The following is a 24994-nucleotide window of genomic DNA, read 5'->3' on the forward strand; positions in this document are numbered from 1 at the left end:
TATTCGTAATAGGAAGAGGTTTTGGAATAATGTAAATATATATATATATATGTATATTTTTAATAACTACCAGTTTTTAAGTCCGGGCGCAAGAGGGGTGTTATAAGTTTGAACGGATGAAGCAGTTTCAATTTTAGTTTTTTTACTTCCAAAAAGGAGGTTATACGGTCGGCTGTATGCGTTATTTTTTTTTTATTAAAGGAGACTTAACGTAGTCATTTCGAACGTTCTAACGTGTCTAAATTGTGGGGGGTGAAAGTTCAAAGTGGGGAAAAAACTGAATGTCCGCAAATATACTAGAGTGAGGTCTGGTACCACAACTAACACTGATGACCATTTGCTCTTTTGGGAATGCCTTGTTTTCTAACCAAGAGGTATTTTTTATTTTGTCAACCTTAGTTCTAGTCATTAGATAAAACAACCAGGATGCGCTTTAACAGCGTTCGGCGGAATGCAATAACATACTTACATTTATCATTCAATCTCCCACTAAAGGGTCAGGCCTACCACCTTACGAGGGGGGGCAGGGTTTAACATTTTGCGACAGGGTAGATAGAGTAAGTTTTATATTCAAGTTAATCTTAGACTATAATGAAACGAAAAAAAAGCCAAGCAAAATATTTTTTTTTCAAAATAAAAAACTAAAATTGCGTAATGGCCGATGCAAATGTTATGACGTCACGGAAATTAGCTGCACGAGGTAGTACTAAGAGTACGTGCAGGTAGTACTTAAAGAGTACGTTAAAATCAAGACTCGCGAGGCGACTGCGGGGTGATGCCCTGCACGCTGCGTCGCTACGTTGCCAATGATACCCAAAATTGTGCACTGCACAGCTTTATAGCAACGATGTTCCGAAACGTCAAAAAATTGCATCGTAGCGTTGAAAATAACAAAATGCACTTAAAGACTACTATGTATATAATACATACTGGTATGTATGTATACATTATTTGTACACATCATTTGTATATAAGTTATATACTGTATAAGTATACAAAAACTTAACCTATTAAACTTTGCAAGAAAAAAAAGTATCACAGTCCCATTCAGACATGCAAAATAACATAAACTATAAAAACTGCTAGAAATGTGGTACTCGTAGTTATCACAAAAAAAAAAAAAACTTTTGATCCAAGATAGCTAGTTGGACTAAAGTATAGATCTATCGCACGAACCAGCGGGATTATTCTACAGCCTCACTTGTTGTATACTGTTTACCAACAAATTAAAAACGAGGGTATAAATCTCTAGTCATTTCACAACTAATAATAATTATAATTTATAATAATTAGAACAATAACATATACCTAGTCCACATATTTTGAATAACATTTTATACACTAAAACAATACATTCATTATATATAAAAATGAATCCATATATCCCTTGGTCACGCCATCGCGCGTGAAAGGCTGGACCGATTTTACTATTTTTTTTTATGTGTATGGGGTAGAGGTATGTTAAGGGTAGGATAGGGTAGGGTAGGGGTAGGGTAGGGGTAGAAAGAGAAATGAAAAATAGAAAGTCAGTACGAAGAAATGCTCTGCGGTTCGTACTGACCGGCAGCTACGAAAAAAAAAAAGGGTAGGGGTAGGGTAGGGTAGGGTAGGATAGGGTATGGTAGGGTAGGATAGGGTAGGGTAGGCGTAGATGAAAGCTTGTTGGTAAACAGTACACGAGTAGGATTGTAGTATAACGCTGTATCCGGGCTTAGTGGCGTGGCATGCGGCGGGACCCTAACTCACCTCAACCAACTTTACACTGAGATCAATTACATAGGTATATTTTTAACACTAAAATCTTAAAATTACCAATAGAAAAAAAAATAAAAGAACCCGACTGCATAAAATATAAAAGTCCCTTCTGTTTAGAACTATTTATTGAAAATAAATTAAACAAGTTCCAAACGGAAGTGTAAAAAGCTGAACCGATATTGGATGCAATGAGTTTAGTCCAAATTATATTATTTTATAAAGAACTTGCTTTATTTATTTTTAGATTTTACATTTCATACAGTCGGTTTTTTTTTTATTTTTTTTATTTCACAATTTTTAGTATTATTTATAGTTTCGTATTTTTAATTTAATATATTTTTGAACAAAAATTCTATATTACATTCTTTAAGAAATTGATAATATAGACACAGTTTACATCATAAAATATATCGTCTTTATAAAGTACGTCCAATCACCGGTGGGCAAATCCGACTCGCACTCATCCGGTTTTTGGTTTTTATAATCTAGTATCAATATTTATTAACTCTATTTTTGGTATAACTTATAACTTCACTTTACAAAACTGAAAACTGAGTCGAATGTCTCGTGTATTTGTATAGATATTAATTAATTATAATAATATAACGTTATTTTATTTTATTTTAAAAATAAGTGGTTAATGTTCAATTGATACCCATTTTGCAGAAATCGAAAATGAAATTTCTTTTACCTTGAGTCGTCTTGAGAGTATCTCAGTTGTTGGTTTGTTGTTGATGTTCATTTTATTAATATTACTGGGAATTACCTGACTCAATTATTTTTAATGAACGACATAAATTTAGAAATTTATCGAGAAAGGTGTATATTTTAAATATGACGGATAAACTTCGATAATTCGACTTTTAAGCTTTTATAACACATTTGCTTTTCAATATCGTAATGTATCTCATTACGTACATGTGCCGTAATGTAAAGTAAAATGCACATGTGCCGTAATGTAATATAAGACCTTTACCTTTGTCATCCGTCTAAAAACGAACGGTACTTTTTTAAATCTTAGCAAAGAGTTTTTTTATGTCAGAAAAGTGTTCAACATTTTATGAATAAAATTAACTTTGTGAGATAAAATAAAATAAAAAGCCATTTAACTCTTTAATTTTAATAATTTTGACAATAAAATAAAAATTTTAATAAAAAAAATTCAACCGACTTCCAACTCTAAAATTAACCTAAACTAAAAAGCAAAAAATAACATCTTACCTATGTGCTACCTTCTGTACAGTTCGAAGGCGGTGCCAATCCAGTGCCATGTTTTAATTAAAGTCGTTTAAATTACAAGATTTCTGTGGTTCTTTCAAAAACGGCTTTAATTAAAACATGACACTGGATTGGCACCGCCTTCAAACTGATCAGAAGGTAGTACATAGGTAAGATGTTATTTTTTGCTTTTTAGTTTAGGTTAATTTTAGAGTTGGAAGTCGGTTGAATTTTTTTTATTAAAATTTTCATTTTTTCATTTTTAGTGTTAGCATACCTATTGAGTGTGAATAAAAATTAATAAGCAATTAGCTAAAACGTTATTTTCTTATGATACAATACCAATTTTAAATAAAAATACTACCTTAACTCATATAAAAAATTTCACTCCCCCTTTATCCACACGTAATATGAATATCCAGAAAAACGTGAAAGGTATCATAACTAATGAGAAGTGTTCTTAACTGTCTTCATTACCAGACCCCCTATGCAGTCACAACCCATCTAGGTGCTAAGTTCTCATCAATACAAATTTATCAAGTCCAAACACAAGGTATCTACTGTGTACCGTCGAGGAGTTCCCTTAACTGTCGTTCGTCTCCATCACCAGACCCTTAATACAGTCACAACTCATCTAGGTGGAAAGTTCTCATCAATACAAATTAATTAAGCCCAAACATAAGGTATCTGCTGTAAATCATTGACGAGTTCCATCGTCTGTGTTTCGGCTCCATCATCAGGCCAACTCTAGACCTTCATAAAATTGTAGTGGTTTAAATTACCTTATGGAAACACTAACAAACGTACTAGCCGTCTTTACGATTTTCGAAAGTTGCCCTCGATTTCTCCAGGATTCCATCATCAGATCCTGACATGAAAAAAATGGGACCACCCTGGAATCAAACCCTTCAAAACAAAAAAAGAATTTTCAAAATCGGTCGATAAATGACGGAATTATCGCTGGACATACATAAAAAAAAAAAAATAAAAAAAAAAAAAAAAAACATACATACAGTCGAACGTAGAACCTCCTCCTTTTTGGAAGTCGGTTAAAAAGTCAACTATTTATCTGTATCAGAAACACAAAAATATTATTTTACTTAGTAATACTGGCTGTTTTTGGTACATTTGTCTAAAAATAAAAACAAACGCTGCTGTGTGCTCTTAGTTATCTTTGCAAAAATGACAAGCGTATCAAAATGTAATCATAAGGACATCAGGCAAAGATGCAAATTCATTTTCAGAAAGTGTGTTTCCTCGCAAATGTGTTATAAATCGTCGTATGACATACGTGCGCTTTGATAATTACAGGCTCTGCTTACTTACCGCCTCGTCTGTAATTTTCAACTTACCGCACTTCTATCATAATGTACTATTATAGGCTCACCCCACATCATTCAAAAATTTAGCTTTCTCGAAATATTTGCATTTTTAAGCCGTTTATTCCAACATATAACTTGTAATAAAAGACTATGTACACATTAGGATATATATACCTCTAAAGTTTCAACAAACATATTGTACAATATGCCTGTTAAAAATATATATATATATATATATATATATATATATATATTATAGTTCATTTTTCCATTTTTACATCTGCCAGAAGGACGCTACATTGTATGTATGTAAAGCCTCAATAGCTCAATGGTAAGAGCGGTTGGACTCATCACCGAGGGGTGATGGTTCAATCCTCATCCCATGGTCTATTGGAGCGGAATGGGGATATTGGTCATATTAAAAAAAATATGACAAATATTCTTTTTTTTTTTAAAAAAAAAAAAAGGAACATATTACTGATGTGTACTGAAGACGGACATAAGCCGTTGCCTCTTAGCTGGCTTCACACGTCTCCTGGCACTCTCATTATTGTCTTCTGAATCATCACTGTCTTCGGCATCGGCTGGGCAGGAATCGTCTTTGTGAAGCAACATGCAGCAAACGTCGCTCAATATATCCAAAGGTGATGATACATCAATTGAAGGTTCAGCTTCTGCTATCATCGGCCTATTGTTAATAGCAGAAGCTGTAGCCATTGTGGGAAACTGGGGAGACGTTGTATTTGGTTCTCCGTAAGGATTTCTTGTTATTGTAAGTGTGGGAAATTGGGGAGACGTTGTATTTGGTTCTCTGTAAGGATTCGTAGTAATAGTGGATGTTGTAGCCATTGTGGGAAACCGAAGAGACGTTGTATTTGGTTCTCTGTAAGGATTTAATGTTATGGTAGAAGTAACGGTTGCTGTGGATAACTGACGAGACGTTGTATTTGGTTCTCCGTAAGGATTCGTCGCGATAACAGAAGCACTTGCCATTGTGGACAACTGCGGAGTCGTAACTGATGTTTCTTGTCCCCGCCTCGTTCTTTGTTGATGCATCACTATTATTTCAGCAATGGTGGCATAATTGTTTGATTTTCGTTTTTGTTTACGTGCTTTCGCTTTGGCTGCACGATCTGTTGAAGAAAACAAGAAAATCTATATAAATAAAGCGTGTGTCAGCTCCGACGCACGAATGGAGTTTACTTTTTCAGATTTTTTTTTTATTATTCTTTACAAGTTAGCCCTTGACTACAATGTCACCTGATGGTAAGTGATGATGCAGTCTAAGACGGAAGCGGGCTAACTTGTTAGGAGGAGGATGAAAATCCTTACCCCTTTCGGTTTCTACTCGGCATCGTACCGGAACGCTAAATCGCTTGGCGGAACGTCTTTGCCGGTAGGGTGGTAACTAGCCACGGCCGAAGCCTCCCACCAGCCAGACCTGGACAAATTAAGAAAATCTTAATCTGCCCAGCCGGGGATCGAACCCAGGACCTCCGTCTTGTAAATCCACCGCGCATACCACTGCACTGTCTAAATAGTGTCTAATAGTGTATGTTGGATCGACTGTTTAAATAGTGTATGTTGCCCCGCAGCATACACTATGCACCTCTCAATACCTACGCCTGAAAAGTGAAAGGTGCGCATCCGAGGAGCACGCTGAAAGGTGCGCACAATAGGTTGCGAACAAAAACGTAACGCTGTCATTCATTCATCGAATTTAATATTTTTCATACCGGGCGCTATATATGAAAAACCGATTCTTAAGGAGTAAACTCCAAAAGTGTCTATTTGTAATGATATATTAATTACAGAAGAAGGTTTGCATGTACGGTATAAAATAAAAAAAATGTTACTCACTTGACCTCTGTTGTGCTGTCACTCTGAGGTTAGATTCAAAATTTCTAAAACGATCATTGGTAGCCGAAGTGCTTTCTGTAGGACACTCATTTGTATCATCTGTGGTCGAAAGTTTGGCTGTACCTGATGCCTCGTCGTTTTCCTCCGTTTTGAGCTGTAACAAAAAAAAATTAGAGAAGATGTTTAGACAGACAGCTGGCTCCGTAGCGGGGTGGTGTATTGCAGGGTGTATTGTTTATGTAACAAAAATGTTTCCAAAAATTATTAATTTTGTATACAAGAATGAGAATGTTTTATGAATCCATGGAAAGGAGCATGGCCGGCCAGAAGAGAAAAGCCACATGGTAAGGGACACAATGGGGAAGTGGAGCAGATTGGTGACGAAATGGTACCCTAGAGACGGCAGAAGAAATAAGGGCAAACAGTTCCTTACATGGAAAGACGACTTAAAGCTCACAGCGGGACAAAACTGAAGGAGGGTTGCAATAGACAGAGAGCAGTGGAAGTCTCTGGAGGCCTATGCCGAAAGGCACACTGTGTTAAGAGAAATTCTTTAAAAAATAAAAACAAAATGTAATGTATAAAAACAATTTAATTTCTTATGCCAGAATAAAGGGCTTATTATTATTATTATGCTGTGTCGAAGCTGAATAATGTAAATAATAATTTAATTCTGGGTGCAGGGTTTATATAATTATACCAATTATTTTTACATCAAGTCATATCACCTGTGCTGTGATAGCCTGTCCGGTTTTAATCCGGTCCGGGGCGTGTACTTCCAACTTTTTCAGTTGCGTGCATTTTAAGAAATTAAATATCACGTGTCTCAAACAATGAAGGAAAACATCGTGAGGAAACCTGCATACCAGAGAATTTTCTGAACTCCCTGCGTGTGTGAAGTCTGCCAATCCTCATTGGGCCATCGTGATCGACTATTGGCCTAACCCTCTCATCCTGAGAGGAGACTCGAACTCAGCAGTGAGCCAAATATGGGCTGATAATGATGATAATGAAGTCATATTTACAAAACATTGTTAATTTGTGTGTTAAATCAACACATCTATATTTGGGTATAATATATATCTACCTCTTAGTTGGTATAACTATTTTTCACCTAGTCTCGCCTAGCAACAATATAACTAAGGTGATAACACATTTTGAACGGAACGGAAGGAGTATATTGAATTTCACATAAAATTAATAACAACTAAAATTTATAAATATCACTCGATTGTTAAAAGAATATTGCTGTGAGTATGATATGAATACATAATATATACTAATCTATACGAATATTATTAAGCTGAAGAGTTTGTTTGTTTGTTTGATTGGACGCGCTTATCTTAGGAACTACTGGTCTGATTTGAAAAATTCTTTCAGTGTTAGATAACCCATTTATCGAGGAAGGCTATAGGCTATATATTATTACGCTAAGACTAGTAGGAGCGGAGCACCAATGAAGAATGTTTTAAAATCGGGGATTTTATTCTATTGAGAGATCTTTCGTTGCGTGCACTACGTAAAAGGTTAAAGTTTCGTAAAAATCATGTATGACAGTATTGTTCCCCTTTAAAAGTTCTAAAAAAAAGTCGGCGACAGTATATGTCTATGTATACTAATATTATAAAGCTGAAGAGAATTTTTGTTTGTTTGATTGAACGCGCTAATCTCAGGAACTACTGGTCCGATTTAAAAAGGCTATAGGCTATATATTATTACGCTAAGACTAATAGGAGAGGAGCACCAATGAATAATGTTTCAAAATCGGGGATTTTATCCTATTGAGAGAGCTTCTGTATATGAGCTTTAGTATATGTCTATCTTTTATATTTTAGCAGATATAGTAGTAGTAGTATAGTTAAATCATATGCTACGGAATCAGAAACAGGGGTCATATCCACTGGGCTAACAGGGTTTTTTTTTAAATAATGCTAATTAAAAAATAAAATAAAAAAGAAGTCTAATAACAACACTTTTCTATACTCCTATATAAACGATTCGTAATAATAAGTAATTAAAAGTCAATTTGAACTTTAATACCATACCATAAAGTTCAAGTGTTAGTGAAGAGGTTTCGTGAAGGCAAAACATTTGAGTGACGTTATGGTAGGGGTAGGGTGGGGTAGGGTAGGGTATCGGTAACGGTAGAGGAAGATTAAGGGTAGGGGTAGAGGTAGGGTAAGGGTAAGGTAGGGTTAGGGTAATGGTAGATTTAGGGATAGCGGTAGGGCAGGGTAGGGTAAGGTAAGGTTGAGGTAGGGTAGGGTATCGGTAAAGTAGGGTTAGGATAGGGGAAGGATAGGATTTTTTTAGGGTAAGGTAAGGTTGGGTTAGGGTAGGGTAGGGTAGGGGTAGGGGTAGGGGTAGGGAAGAAGTGCACATAAGTAAAAGCGAAATTTGACCGGGTCCGCTATTGAATATATTTTGAACATTTTTGTTGGAGGGCATTATAATTAATATGATCGATACTGAAGTCATAAACTCTTATTTATTATTTTTTGTCTGTCTGTCTATCCGTCCGTCTTTTTTTATTACCGGGCATCACGCTGAAACTACTGAATGAAATCAAATGAAACTTGCCACGATTTGTGACCATAATACGAAGGAATAAGTAACAATAATAAGGATACTTTTTGTCGCGAAAATAAAATAAGAAATGAGTAAACTAGGGGCATAAAGTTTGTATGGAATTCAAGGTTTATTTGTAAATGTAAAATTAATCATTTTAAATTAATCATTGAACTATTTATTATAAATTTAAAAAGCTTGCAAAAATATAAATAGAATGGTGTGAAATAGGGGTTGAAGTAGGGGTTGTTTACAGCGATTTCACGCGGACGAAGTCGAGGGCGTCCGCTAGTCCGCTAAACATTTTGCAAAAATAAGTTAATCTAAATAAATAAAACTAAAAACCCGAGTCAAAGAATACATAAAACAAGCTTATGCAGGAAGTCAGAAACAGCTCCGATTTCGACTATTTTTTTTAATGTCATGTTTTTTTATCTAAAATTAAGATTATAAAGTTTGTAAGTTTATAATCTTCTATATTTTAGCAGATATAGTACCCCTAGTGTTTTAAAAAATATTAATATTATAGGTTTACGTCATTATTTATACTACTAAACTTAAATCCTTATCAAAATAAATTATTTAATAATGACAAGGATATTATGGATTTACAGTATGTTATTTAGTAAAAAACGCAGAAATTCCGTTACATTATAACGCCCCGCTCTTTCAATTACGTAGTTCCCGTTCCCGTTTGAATATGGGGATCAAACATAGCCTATGTAGGGTAGGGGTACGGTAGGCGTAGGGTAGGCGTAGGGTAGACTAGGGCAAGGGTAGGGTAGGGTAGGGGTAGGGTGGGGTAGGTAGGGTAGGGGTAGGAACAATTTTTAAATTTAAAAATGGAGATTTTTTGGACTATATTTAAACGCATTTATTTTACTCATGCTATTAATCCTTATCAAAATAAATTATTTAATCACTAATTACAGTTTATGTAGATAATATTTGGTCTTTGAATGAATAAAATTGGACGTTTGGTTTTGAAATCATGGCGAAATTAAATATAGGCGGGTAGGATAGGGGTAGTGAAAGTTTACATCGAAGTTCACGCGAACGAAGTTGCGGGCGTCCGCTAGTGTTATTTAAAATTGGTGCGGGAACGAAATGATTTATATTGTTAAAAAATATCTATGCTATTTATATAATAAATAATTTAAAAATACTACCGACTTCAAAAATACAAACGTATGCAGAGAACTTATAAGCGAAAGAAAATATTATAATCTTTCTATCTATTGATCACTTTGATGGCTGTGACAATGGTCCAATTAATGGGCCGACAATCAGTCATCTACCGTTTTTCTAGCTTTAGGATTCGAATTGTATTTTCATGATTATATGACAGTATCTTCGGAATATACCCTTTATAATAAAAAAAAGAATTATCAAAATCGGACCATTTAATAAAAAATAATACTTCGTTTTACTCTAAAATTAATGGGTAAACAATCAATCATCCCCTGTTTTCGTAATGTAAAACTAAGCATAACTTTTTATTGAGTTGTCCGATTTCGATAATTCTGTTTTAAATAGAAAGGGTATACTCCGACAATGATCCCATAATAAATTTTAAATTCGACCCTAAGGGTAGGAAAACAAAAGATGATTGATTGTTTTCCCATTAATTGTATTGTTAAACTATGCGTAACTTGTTACGAAGTGATCCGATTGTGATAATTCTTTATCGATTGTAAAGGGCATAAAGGTAGAAAAAGACAGTACGATTGATTGTCTACCCATTAATTGTACCATTGGCACCGGCTTCATAGTAAACAGTAGATAGAAAATATATTGATGTTTTCTTCTGCTTATTAGTTTCCTGCATAAGTTTGTATTTTTGAAGTCGGTTGTGTTTTGTTTTTTAATTATTTATTACATAAATAGTATTGTTTAAATAACATAAATCATTCCGTCCCCACTCCAAAAGGTTTCTGATTACAAATAAAAACAAACAGAACAAAAAAAAATATCAAAATCGGAGATTTTTCTGAGCAGGTCGAGGAAATATGCTCTATTGATTCCATTAAAAAGAAGACTGACTGACATAGTGATCTATCAACGCACAGCTCAAACTACTGGACGGATCGGACTGAAATTTGGCATGTTATGACGTAGGCATCCGCTGAGAAAGGATTTTGATCAATTATGATCATTTTGATCATCCCTTATTTTACCTCCTTGGGGATGAATTTTACTCTGGATTAGCATATATGCCACTTTTTACCCCGGAAAAATCCATGGTTCCCGCGGGATTTGTGAAAAACTTAATTCAACGCGGATGAAGTCGCGGGCGTCCGCTAGTGGTATTTATAAATGTATTTACAAATTAAAGAGCAAATTAGTATAAATCAAAAATTAATATTTTTTGATATTAATATTAATAGTTATTGACCTAACATATCCATAGGTAAAGGCGGTACCGAAGATAACACTATGAGTACTTACTTTCTGCCTATTTTGTGGAAAAAATCCTGGCTTTGAAGTAAAGTCAGGCCCCACCGTGGCGCGCTCGCGATACAAGTGCAAGTTATCTACTTAATGGAGTCAAATAAATAAAGTAAGCGTTTTCAGGAAGTGCTTAGAAACAGCTCCGATTTTGATGTTTTTTTTTAAAGTCATGTTTTTATGATATTTAAAATCAGAAATATTTTGGTGAGGGGACGAAATTATTTATATTGTTAAAAAGTATCTATGCTATTTATATAAAAAAAATATTTAAAAATACTACCCACTTCAAAAATACAAACGTATGCAGATAACTACTAATAAGCAAAAGAAAATATTATAATATTTTCTATCTATAAATCGCTGTCAAGGCAGTGCCAATGGTCTAATTACTGGGCCGACAATCAGTCATCTACCGTTTTCCTAGCTTTAGGTTTCGAATTGTTTTTTCATATTTATATGAAACTATCTTCGGGATATACCCTTTATAATAAAATAAGAATTATCAAAATCGGACTACTCAATAAAAAGTTATACTTTGTTTTACACTAAAATTAATAGGTAAACAATCAATCGTCCCCTGTTTTCGTAATGTAAAACCAAGCATAACTTTTTATTAAGTTGTCCGATTTTGATAATTCTTTTTTATTACAAAGCGTACATTTTGTACATGGTCCTATATACATATAAAAAAAATCAATTTCAACTCTAAGCGTAAGAAAACAAGGTATGGTTGATTGTTTACCCACTAATTTTAGTGTTAAACCAAACATAACTTTTTATTAAGTTGTCCGATTTTAATAACTCTGTATTAAATATAAAGGGTATATTCCAACAATGGTCCCATATAAATTAAAAAAAAAATTTCAATCCTAAGGGCAGAAAAACAGAAGATGACTGATTGTTTTCCCATTGTATTGTAAAACTAAGCGTAACTTATTACGATGTGGTCCGATTTCAATAATTCTTTATAGTTTGTAAAGGGTATATTTTGAAGTAGGTCCCATATATATATGGAAAAACAATTCCAATCCTAAATGTAGAAAAACAGGATAATATTGATTGTTTTCTTATTCATTTTAATGTAAAACCAAGCATAACTTTTTATTGAGTGGTTCGAATTTGATAATTCTATTTTAATGGAAAGGGTATATTCCTAAAATAGACCCTTATTTGGAAAAACAATTTCAATGACAATGCTTGAGGGAATTAGCAGACTTTTGGGAAGGCGCGAACACACGCCATGTACACCTTGGGTTACATTATTGGAGTTTCAGGAAGGATCCTTAATTTTTTGAAAATAAAATATAGCCTATAGCCTTCCTCGATAAATGGGCTACCTATCACTGAAAGTATTTTTCAAATCGGACCAGTAGTTCCTGAGATTAGCGCGTTCAATCAAACAAACAAACAAACAAACTCTTCCGCTTTATAATATTAGTATAGATAAGATATTCTCACATGGCTTGAATTAATACATCACCGGCTTAGCACCGCCTTCATACTGATCAGCAGATAGAACATATTATGATGTTATTTTTCGCTTTTTAGTTTAGTGGGTACGTTTTTAGGTTTTGAAGTCGGTTGTATTTTTTTTTATTAAGTTGAAAATATAATATAGTCTATAGCTTCCTCGATAAATAGGCTATCTATCACTGAATCGGACAAGTAGTTCCTGAGATTAGCGCGTTCAATCAAACAAACAACAAACAAATTTTTAACAATATAAATCATTTCGTCGCCGCACCAAAACGTTTCTGATTTTAAATAACATAAAAAAAAACATTAAAATCGGAGCTGTTTTTGAGGACTTGCTGAATATGATTGTTGTATGTATTATTATACTCCACTAACAAGGAGATATTGTTAGCAGAGCTTGTCAGGGGAATTATTACCGCCATTCTTAACTCTGCTAAGCAGCGATGTGTTCCGGTCTGAAGGGAGTGGTAGCCAGTGTAGCCAGGCAGTAGGCACACGAGGCCTACTACCTGCTCACATGGCGGCGCTTTTTAGGATGTGTTTCTTGCTCAGACCAATTATAGAAGGACCTGTATCGCACTCATAGTCACGAACAAAATTGTCTGTCATTTTCTGAGGAAAACTAGCGTAGATTTGGTATATATCTTATAATAAACTAGAAGTTTTTGTCCGTTTTTTACACAATTCAATTACACAAAAAGGTATTTTTACGGAGCTCTTTAACCGACGATCACGATTACAACTATTTAACATCGGTTCTATAGAGACAGTTTTTATAATCCCATTAGATCGTTGATCATATACTTTGACAGAAAAGTAACGTCTAGCGAGGCAGGTCCTGTACAATAATTGGTCTGAGGTTTCTTGCATGTCCTGTGAAGTGTTGACTAGTTTATAGATCGCTTTTCACTTAGCCACCAGGCTAATTCACTATCTTTGACATATGCTAGTTGACATATACAAAATTGAGATTCTATGTTATGTAATAAATACCACCGGTGCCTACTGGTGGATATCATACAGTAGGTAGATGGCATTTCTCAATGTCCCAATTTCCTCTAAAGGAAATGTAAATTTTGTACTACAGATATATTACGTGCCTTCAAGATTACCGCAATAAGTGATCTGAATTTAGTGACTCCACTAAGCGCACACATGCACAATTTTGTGTTTACTTCCATTATATATTTATGTATACATAGTTTTTACACTTCCTAAACACACAACTCGACATTGTAGACAATATTTAGGTATTATAATGCTTAATTAACATTCGTTGTTTAATAGGCCACCAAATGAAATTTTGAGAATTATCACATAGGGTAGGGTAAAGGTAGGGTAGGGGTAAGGCAGGTTTAGGGTGGGGTAGGGTAAGTGTAGGTTAGGGGTACGGTAGGGATAGGGTAGAGGTAGGCTAGCGGTAGGTTAGGGATAGGGGTAGGGGTAGGTAAGGGATAGGGGTAGGGTAGAGGTAGATTCGGGGTAGGGTAGGGTAGGGGTATTTGAATGTTTACATCGAGTTTCTTCGCGACTTTTACTGTATTCCCACGGGAACGAAAATTATTCGGGAAAAAACTGCATGGCGTCTCCTAGTAACATTACAAAGAGATAAGATTCTAATTTTTTGTTTATTTGTTTGTAACTCAAAAAGTTATAAAAATTACATACTGTATTAGCCCTTATCCTGGGAAGATTTTAAAAAGATCTGCGAGGGACAACGTCGGTGTGACGTTTATGTATTGACTTCTCTATTGACAAAAACGTCAAACGTCTTATTATAATTAGAATAAAGAAATTTTGTGAAATAAAAATTAAACAAAAACATAGTGTGTGTTGCTATCTGTACGTATGACAGCCGATACAAGCATTATCGGTTCGTAATCGTTAGTAAAATCAATTTTTAAAAAAATCCCTTTGAAAATGATAATTGAATTAAAATTTACACATATTATAAAAGTGTTGCTTTTTATTAACTAAAACTTTTTATTTTCTTTTGCAAGTTTGCCCTTGACTACAATCTCATCTGATGATAAGTGATGATTTTAAGCAACGGAAAGGCACAAAAGTAATATTTTTTCCTGATTTTTCCATTATTTTTCATCGTTAAGAGTAAAATTTAAGAAATTAAAGTAATGCATAGTCAATATACATATATATGAGAATTAAGTATATGTACATAAAAACATACGCAATTTTAAAAGAAGGTGTGATTGTAATAACATTAATGTCAGAAATAAAAATAAAATTGTTGCACACCACACTAGATTACAAAAAAATAGTAAATCTTTTAAGGGCAATTGCATACGTTTTTATAATAAGCTACCACATGAAGCCACTGGAATGTCTCTCAAAAAGTTCAAAGTGTTTATTAAACGCAAGCTTTTAGGAAAGTCTTATTATAGTGTTAATGTGTTAATGATTATATAAATGATAAAAAGGCTTGGTGTTAAACTGTATTACACGACTGTGTGCTTAGTTTTAAATAAGTTTGTAAAATGGTGGTAAACAAAAAAATAAACCTTGGCTGAGCTTGTTGTGGACTCCTCTCGGACCACGGCGCTTTTGGAACCCTCGTAACTTTAATTTTAAGTTTTCGACTATTATTACCACCATTAGATTAAATTAAATTATGACATAAACCTAACCTTTAAAAAGTGCTTGTAAACTGAGCCTAATTGAAATAAATGAATTTTGAATTTGAAGCGTAGCGTCATTATATACCTATACTGCAGCCCTACTCTATATGCACTGTGTACGAACAAACAAATTAGAAATGACGGTAGAAAACGCATGTCATTTCATAACTTATTTATTTTAAATTATCTTTATTATTCTTGTCTTATAAAATGTTATTCAAAATATTTTAATCTAATTGTTCTAAACTTATAAATAAAATTATTTTTTATTAATTTAAGAAGAAGGTATTTGTTAATATTATTATTAGGTGTGAAATAACTAGCGATTTATACCCTCATGTTTAATTTGTTCGTTGGTAAACAGTACACATCAAGTAAGCAGCCTTGTGTGGTTAATGTCAGATTACCCAAAAATATTTTTTCTAACCAAACTACCAATTCCTGAGATTCGTGCGTATAACCATAATAACAAAGAAACGCTTAGTATATCAAAATATTAGTATATATTATTATTGATAAAATGGGCATTACAGACAGAAAAAACAGACAGACATTAAAATGTACGCGAGTGATATTATAAGGGTTCCGTTTTTGTAGTATGTATGTTTGGAACGCTAAAAAGTAGTAAATAATAATTTTATTTTTTTAAATTGTCTGAATAATTATTTTTTATTATTATTACTCATCACCTCAATCATTATTGGGCGCTTTATTTCCTTTAAAAAACTTTTATCGATTTGAGTTCTCAGTGTTTGGATGAATTTAATTTTTCACTTTATTTCTTTGCAAAACTTAGAAGGATTTAGATAAAACAACATAGCTTACCTGAGAATCTTCATCGTGGACCACTTTTTCTTCATCATCACACTCTACTTGAGTTGAATCTGGTGGTGCTGATTCTTCAAATTGTGTCACTGCATTATATTGTGTTAGAGTTACCTCCTCTGCCACTTCTTCATTCATCCTAAATAAAAACAATTTTTGTAAATGGGTATTCTTTTTTTATTGTAACTATGCTAAACTTGAATCAGAGTTTGGATATTAAAAATATGTTTTCTTTTTATTTTATTTAATTTAACATTAAATTTATTGTAATAAAACTGACCTGGCAAACATTGTTATGCCTTATTGTTATTAAAAAATCGTGATTGAAGACTGAAAGATCTAAATTTACGGTAAACATTACCATACACCTACACCAATCTCCCCATACTGTAATCTATTCCTACCCAAACCCCGCAATACCCCTACTCTAGCAATAACCTACCCCTTCCATAATACTAACATACCCCTACGATACTTCTACCATACACCTACCTCTGCACTACTCCTACCCTACACAACCTCTATTTCCAGACAAAACAAAAAATTCTTATCTACAAATTATTTTAGATGGATTCTACCCCTATTTCACCCCCTTTTGATTTTATTTCCGCGACATTATGATCTCAAGTTGAGCCAAGTTTCATTTGAATTATGGAAATGTATGTATATGGAAAGTCCTTCATTTTTCGGGTTCTGTAGTCCACAAGGAACCCTTATAGTTTCGCCATGTCTGTCTGTCTGTCCATCCGTTCGCGGTTTAGCGCAGAGACTATTACTACTAGAAAGCTGTAAATCGGCATGAATATGTAGATTAAAAATGTGAATGTAGAATAAAAACTTGAAAAAAAATTTTTTTAGGGTACCTCCCCTACATTTAAAGTGGGGATGAAGTGTGAGGTATCGTTGGAAGGATTGAAAGATATGACGGGTCTTCTACTAATACTTTTCTATTTAGGGATCAGTTTGTAAAATATTAACTTTTTAAGTCAAACCAGCCCTAAACCTTACAAAATTTGATACTTGCATTACTACATTTGAAGTGGGGTCATAGTAGATGGAGTCACACATGGCGTATGTGACTTGCTTGACCTTGTTTGACTCTTGTTGATCAAACCTGTTCAAACAAAGAAGAATTGAATGTATGCAGAAAATCAATTTTAGAGACTGCTAGAGACAAACAGAAAATACACAAGTATGCCCTATTTCGTCATTATCAACCCATATTCGGTTCACTGCTGAGCTCGAGTCTCCTCTCAGAATGAGTGGGGTTAGGCCAATAATCCACCACGCTGGGCCAATGCGGATTGGCAGACTTCACACACACAGAGAATTAAGAAAATTCTCTGGTATGCAGTTTTTGTCACAATGTTTTTCTTCACCATTTGGGACACGTGATATTTAATTTCTTAAAATGCACACAACTGAGAAGTTGGAGGTGCATGCCCCGGACCGGATTCGAATGCACACCCTCCGGAATCGCAGGCAGATATCATATCCACTGGGCTATCACGGCTCTATTATATTTAACTGGAACTGCTGCAAAATGAGGAAGGCTTTAAGACTTATATAGGTAACAATTTTAGTTGACTGAAACTGCAGGCTGCTGTTAGGTTTCATTATGTATAGCATGACATTAGCACCCATGGTTGAAACATTCGGTCAGGAGCATATTATTATGAAAATTCTCGATTCTGGTAGCTAAATGAGTTATTCCAACCGGACAATTAATTTTTCTGAGCGTCGGAACGAGATATTAAACCACGCAATTTGTAGGACATTGTAGATGTTAAGTTGTATAACTATTAAATTATCATCAGTAAAAAAAAAACAAACAGATAACTTTTTAAATATCAATGACGAGGTTATTGAAAGTTGTTACTAACCAGCTGCTTTTTTTACTCTGCTACTAGCTACTCACGAATAATTAACTTGTTAGTAAAAAATTATCTACGGATCCCTAACTCTATTTACTATACTTGCATAATAGGAGGTATCAAAACATGTGTGACAAAACTTTGGAGTCACAACAATCACTTTTAATAACCTTAAATGTGAGTATTTTAAGCCATAGTTCTAAGCCATAGTTCTAATATAATGAGAAATATATATTACCTGTGTGAGTAATGTGTACTGTCATCAGAACATGTTTCCACAACCAACACGCCTTCACTGTCCTAAAAATATAAATAACATATAGTATATACTATATACTAACTTTGTGCTTTTAAGAAAATTAAGTAAATTATTAAAATCAAAAACAAAATTGTATGTAAACATGGATACATCAGTAGAACCTCTGTATCTGTAACTTAAAGGGAGACAACCAAATTGAAAGGTTTTCTACTTGAATTTTGTTTAAGCTAATAAAATTAAATCTAATATTAAATTGATTAAAAATTAGATTAGATTAAAGAGATAAAACATACATGTATTTAAGAAAATTTTAGTAAATGAATTTGTTTACTGTGCAGTGCCATAAGCAAACTGCTTTTCGTTAATTTTTGAAAAATCATTGCTAAAGTTGAAAAGAAAGCTAACAAGCAATACCTAAACCTAAACAAAATGTACCACTTCTATAATAATTCATCTTATAACTTCTCATTATATTGAGATTGTAATCAAGGGCTAACTTGTAAAGAATAAAAAAATGGAAGAAAAAAGATCTCTTGGTACCTCAGAACTGGAATTGTTTGAAGGCAATACAATAATTGGTTCCAAGGAGACTTCAGCATGTTCTGGGTGAATCTCACGTTCTTCGTAAATAGGCAGTTCGATCACCCCATCAGGTTTTATGGATGAACTTGCCAAATCTTCTTCATCTTCAGTAGATAGAGGAGATATGTAATAATCGGAAAGAGACTGCTGGGCCATAACATCCTCAGCGACTTGAATTGTAATCCCCAATTCTTCTTCATCTTTAGAAGAAGATACGGAAGACATAAAGTTGTCTACAATAGGCTGCTGCACTAAAACTTCAGCAGCAACTTCTTGCGATGTAGGCCCTTCATCTTCTGTAAATGAATAGAAAAAAATATTGAAAAGATTAACAACCTTTAAAAACTAGAAAAAGATTTTACTATGTACTGGTAACCATATCTATACTAATCTATACTAATATTATAAAGAGGTAAAGTTTGTAAATTTGTAACATTCTTTGAAAGGGGTAATCTTCGGAACTACTGATCCGATTTCAAAATTCTTTCACCAGTAGAATGCTAAGTTATCGAGGAGTGCTATAGGCTATTATATTTTATATTGGTATCACATATATTAGCAGAGTTATCACAGGTTTACTAAGGGTATGGATAGGGTAGGGATAAGGTAGGGTAGGTGTAGGGTAGAATAGGGTATGAGTAGGTTAGGGTAAGGTAGAGGTAAGGTAGGGGGTAGGCTAGGGTTAGGGTTAGCGGTAGGGTAGGGGAAAAGTAGGGGTACGGTAGGGTTGGTTGAGTTTAGGTAGGAAGTAGGGTAAGGTAGGGGTAGGGAAGATGTGCAGATAAGTAAAAGCGAACTTTGACCGGGTGCGCTATCACACTAATATTTTAAAGGCGAAAGTTTGTGTGTATGTATGTGTGTTCCTTCTTTAAGCTGCGGCCACTGAAGCGATTTGGCTAAAATTTGGAATGGAAATAGGTTACTACTACTCTTCACCCCAGAAAAATCTCATGGTTTCTGAGGGATTTGTGAACAATTAATTTTATATATAATATATATATAAAAGAATGTTTAGTTAGTTATTCATTTATAACTCAAGAACAGCCACACCGATTTGGTTGAAAATTGATGGAGAGGTAGCTAAGAACCAGGAGATGGACATATGATACTTAGGGTAGGGGTAGGGTAAGGTAGGGTAGGATAGGGTTTCACGCGGACGTTGCGGGCGTCAGCTACTTTTTATATGAAAGAGAGCCTGCAATAACCAGCCTCAACCTGTGAAGGCTAAATGTTTGTCAGCTCATGCTCCTACCATAGGTAGCCAGTTTGAACCTCGGCGGCTTTGGAATGTAGAAGGTTCTAAAGGTCCAGATCCTCAATACTCCAAGCATAAAATGTAATTTATTGATATCATGAGAAATTATGTAATTTGACTACAAATAAATGGCAAATTAACTTGGTAAAGCAAGCTCAATACTAAATTCCACAAATTAGCTTTATTCAATCTTTGGTTCTACACTATATTGGAGTATATTAACAGATGCATAGGAAAAGTATTATAAAATCCCAAAATATGCAGCTCACATATTCCTTTTTTCTAAAATTGAGTAATTTATTAAAATTAAAAAGCCAAAGGTGTAGCTCACATATTCCTTTTTTCCAAAATTAAGTAATTTATTAAAATTAAAAAGCCAAAGGTTTTATAAGAGTTGTGGTTGTGTTGTGCACCTGCCTCTCACACACAATTTCACACCCACATAGTAATACATAGTCTCAACTGCATACTATGCAATCTCATCTCATCTCAAACAAACTTGCAAAGTTATAGTTTTACACTATACTGTTGGCTTGGTTTGGTTTGAAGAGGACCAAAGTAAAATACAAATAATGGTCAGTCATAAATCAGTAAAAGTAAAGAAGTATGTTTTGCGCAAAAACAACAATAATGACCAACTAAGAGGTTGATATAAGACTGAAAGGAAATAAGCAAGATTATTTACAAGAGTATATATATCTAATTCGCTCAGATAATATAATGTGTGCCAGAGAATCGAATTCTAGGCTTGAAATCCACAAACAATTTATGGCAGGTGCACAGACAAATAGAGCTAGGTTGGGTGGAAGTAAGAATAAGGGAGACCGAGACAGTAAAATCCTTTTTTGAACAGGATGAAAATGACAGCTACAAAGTGTATGCAATGAAATGAATGAAGTGTATGCAAAAGTTCTGCATCCAAGTCGCACTAAAGTGGCGCGCCTTGCTATATAAGTAGTCCTTATTAAAATTCTATCGCCTTTCAAATGACTCTCCCAGATCAGAGTAACTTAGTATGATGGGGAAAAGTAGTCAAAAATCTTGATATACTTGTGGTGAGGCGATAGGCACAGCAAGGCATTTGTTGGTTGGATGCAAGATGCTTCTGGATAGAGGTCTTTACTCGCGTCGTCATGATAGAGCACTTCAAATCATATGTGAAGCTTTAAGCCTTTCGTCATGATAGAGCACTTCAAATCTTCACATATGACATCACTTTAAGCTTTTCAATAGCTAGAGCTCAAAAAGGATTGACTACATATAAAAGACAAATTATCTTTATCAAAGCACGTTCATTTATATGTGTAATAAGAAAATCATCTAGTAAGCCTTAGTCAATCCTGGGTTCTGCATGAGAAACATTATAAAATCCCAGTGGAAGTCGCTATTTCAAAATCTAACACCAAACATTTTTCTTTTTTCCAAACAAACTAATCGAATAGTACTTGTAGAACTTACTGTGCCGTGGGAGACTAACATTCCGAAGGATCACAGTATAAAAGTGAATAAATATTATGACCTAACAAATGAACTAACTAAAAATAGCTTTGTAGTTAGTCTGTACGCCATAGAAGTAGCTGCGAGAGTATTACCAGCAAAATCTCTATAACTTGCTTAAAGACATGGCCTCTCTAGAATTGCAGCTAGTTCTATATTAGAATGGGTGTCCAAAACTGCTCTAATAGAATCTTACCAAATTTGACAAGGCAGGGAGAACAAAACGAGTGAAGGAGGGGAGTGTTAATCAAGGAATTCCTTAACCCTACATGCAGATCACAAGTCCTGGACTTTGCTCTGCATTTTTCTCTCTACCATGTGATGGACCCGGCACCCGCCCGGTGAATCCACAGATTGCTAAGATATTCGTCTCTCTCATCTAGTAAGCCTTACTCAATCCTAGGTTCTGCACCTTATTGGACTTTATTAATGGATATGTATGAGAAACATTATAAAATCCCAGCTGATGTCGCTATTTAGAGATCTAGACCAGATATTTTCCTTTTGTCCAAACAAACTAAGCGAATAGTACTGGTAGAGCTTACTGTGCTATGGAAGACTAACATTCCAAAGGACCACAGTATAAAAGTGAATAAATATTATGACCTAACAAATGAACGAACTAAAAAGGGCTATGTAGTTAGTCTGTACGCCATAGAAGTAGGTGCGAGTGGATTACCAGCAAAATCTCTCTATAACTTGCTTAAAGACATGGCCTCTCTAGAATTGCAGCTAGTTCTATATTAGAATAGGTAGCCAAAGCTGCTCTAATAGGATCTTACCAAATTTGACAAAGCAGGGAGAACAACACGAGCGCAGGAGGGGAGTGTTAATCAATTGTCAAGGAATTCCTTAACCCTACATCCAGATCACAAGTCCTAAACTTTGCTCGGTGTTTTACTCTCTACCCGGCTAAGAAAATTGCTTGACAGTACTTAATGGCATATGCAGCTGACCTTCCACTGAAGGTTCATCAACCCAGTTTAGGACACGTGATATTCAATCTCTTAAAATGCACATAACGGAAAAATTTGAGGTGCATGCCCAGACCAGATTTGCACCTACCTCCGGAATCAGAGGCAGAGGTCATATCCACAAGGCTATCACGGCTTATTTGTTATTAATTTTTTGTTATTGTTTTAAAATTTTATTATGGAATCTTTGTAATATTTCCAGATTTGAGTTTTTAGCTGTGCCCCATAGTTCAATGCCATAGGTCCATACTGGTTTTATTACTGTTTTGTAATTGAACAAATAATTACTATGTGAGACATGTAAATGTCTTTCCATAAGCCACTTGAGTTTTCTAAAGCTTTGATTTAGTTCATCACTTTTTACTAAATGTGTTCTCAATGTTTGTTTTGTCTAAGTGTATCCCAAGATATTTTGCAGTATCGCTATGAGGGATGCTATCTAGTTCCAGTTTTACACTTATCCGCTCGTAAAGTAAAGTAAAGGTGACATGTGTTGAATTGGTAGAACTGGTTCTGATACAACTTTAATTTAATTAATCCATGAATGTACCTTATTCAGATATTCTTGTAAAGTATTTGAAGCCACGTTTGCATCTTTGTTGTTACACAATACCTCTGTATCATCAGCAGATTTAGCGGTAAGTATGTTATTTGAGACGGGTACATCAGCAGTATATAATATAAGAAACTGGCCGATATATCTATTTGCATGAGAACGGGCATGTCTGCTATTTAGGCCTCCACTTAATATGGTGGAATGCATGATGAACTCTGTATGCTATATTTATGCTGTTTAAGTTTACCCACAACTTACAATTATACAAAATAAAAAAGTGTCTGTCAATAAAGACACATTGAACAACAGGATATTATATTATAAACATTTATGCACATAACATGGGCAATGATCAAATCAGAAATGAGGAGATCCGCAGAAGAACCAAAGTCACTGATATAGCCCAGCGAGTTGTGAAGCTAAAGTGGCAATAGGCAGGCACATAGTTCGAAGAACTGATGGACATTGGGGTCCCAAGGTGCTGAAATGTTGACCCCGCACCTAAAAGCGCAGTGTTGGTTGACCCCTCACTAAGTGGGCCGAGGACATCAAGCGGGTTGTAGGGAGCAGCTGAATGTTCACAGCTTGAACTGTTTTGTTTGGAAGTTTATGCCAGAGGCCTATGTCCAGCATTGGACGTCCATCGGCTGTCAATGATGATGATGTACATAAATGTAATGTCGATTGCTAGTTCAGAATAAAAGGGCAGTTTTATTTAATTACTACACCTATATGTCACAAGTCCTCAAACTTTTCTCTCTGCTAAGTTGATTTTTAACTTTTTTTTCAAAGTAAAAGGTGATGGAGGACTAAAGATATGATTTCTCACACTGTGCCCAAGCAATTGTTTGTAAATATGCTTTATGCTTGGGTGGTTGAAGGTGTCTTCCACACATTAACTTTACCAAACATTCTAATCTCCAAGAGTCTATACTACTACTACCTATGGTCAAATATAGACTGCTTTTATAAAATGAGGTATTTATTACATGCTCTGAGTCCCATAGAAAATAAACTGGGCAATAAAAGAAATAAAATAAAGACAAAAGTATAAGCAGTTGAATAATGTACTGTTGCTATGTGACTCAAAATGTAGTACATCTCTGATGTTGGTGTTTATATGTGGCTTTATCATGAAGGTTTTGGGTTTGAGTCCTAGGTCAGATTATATTTAGTAAAAACCGACCGACCATTTTGGATAATGTCGAGATGAGAAAAAAACAAAATTCAATCAATGGCGACAAAATCATACATCATCCTAAAAATAATCAATACTTCCAACAAAAACATTCTTCAAAGTACTAATTGTATATTCTGTTTGTAGCTCATAATTAACACCTATTTCACATATTGTGGGTATAATGTGGGGTGTTTGAGGACTTAATAGTTCCCTATTACCTTTTTTCAGGTGATGGAGCTATGGTGATGCGATCGTTTTAATAGGCTACTGTTTCTTATTGGTAATGCGAACACATTCTGATTTAACGAAGAACTAGGACTGTTCGTACTTACCTGGGTGGGTAATTGTCTCCACACGCCTTTTCCTTCTGGCTGGGGCTGAGTTATCTTCTATAACAGTTCGACGAGCAGACATTTTTATTAGACCGCGTGTTTTTCTAATTCAAATAATAATCGTTTAATGCAACATCTTCCCTCTACGAATACAACAATATTTATAAAATCTTATTGATTTATCGTTTTGCGAGATTTTACTGAACTGTTGAACGGCAAGGATATTTTTTTAATTATTTAAAGGTAAGTTGTTTTTGTTTGCGGCTTGAACCATGGCGTGGCCAAAAAGGAAAAGATGGTGGCAGGACAGTACAGGATATATGTGCCATACACAAAAATCAAGAAGATGGTGATACCATTAAAAATATGACCAA

The 24994-nt window shown here is 34.5% G+C and overlaps 1 protein-coding gene across 1 annotated transcript; it reads right to left on the reverse strand.

Moving 5' to 3' along the window:
- Window positions 1–549: 549 nt before the first annotated feature.
- On the reverse strand, window positions 550–24994 carry LOC112042890 (location of vulva defective 1). The gene is made up of 7 exons (XM_024078077.2): window positions 24621–24994; window positions 18785–19122; window positions 18224–18285; window positions 17136–17225; window positions 16112–16250; window positions 6156–6309; window positions 550–5428 (listed from the first exon to the last, which is right to left on the reverse strand). Exons 1-7 carry the CDS (start codon window positions 24700–24702, stop codon window positions 4770–4772), a joined length of 1524 nt encoding a protein of 507 aa, XP_023933845.2. The 5' UTR covers window positions 24703–24994; the 3' UTR covers window positions 550–4769.

This window comes from Bicyclus anynana, chromosome Z (assembly GCF_947172395.1).
Source record: "Bicyclus anynana chromosome Z, ilBicAnyn1.1, whole genome shotgun sequence".
NCBI classification, from domain to species: Eukaryota; Metazoa; Arthropoda; class Insecta; order Lepidoptera; family Nymphalidae; genus Bicyclus; species Bicyclus anynana.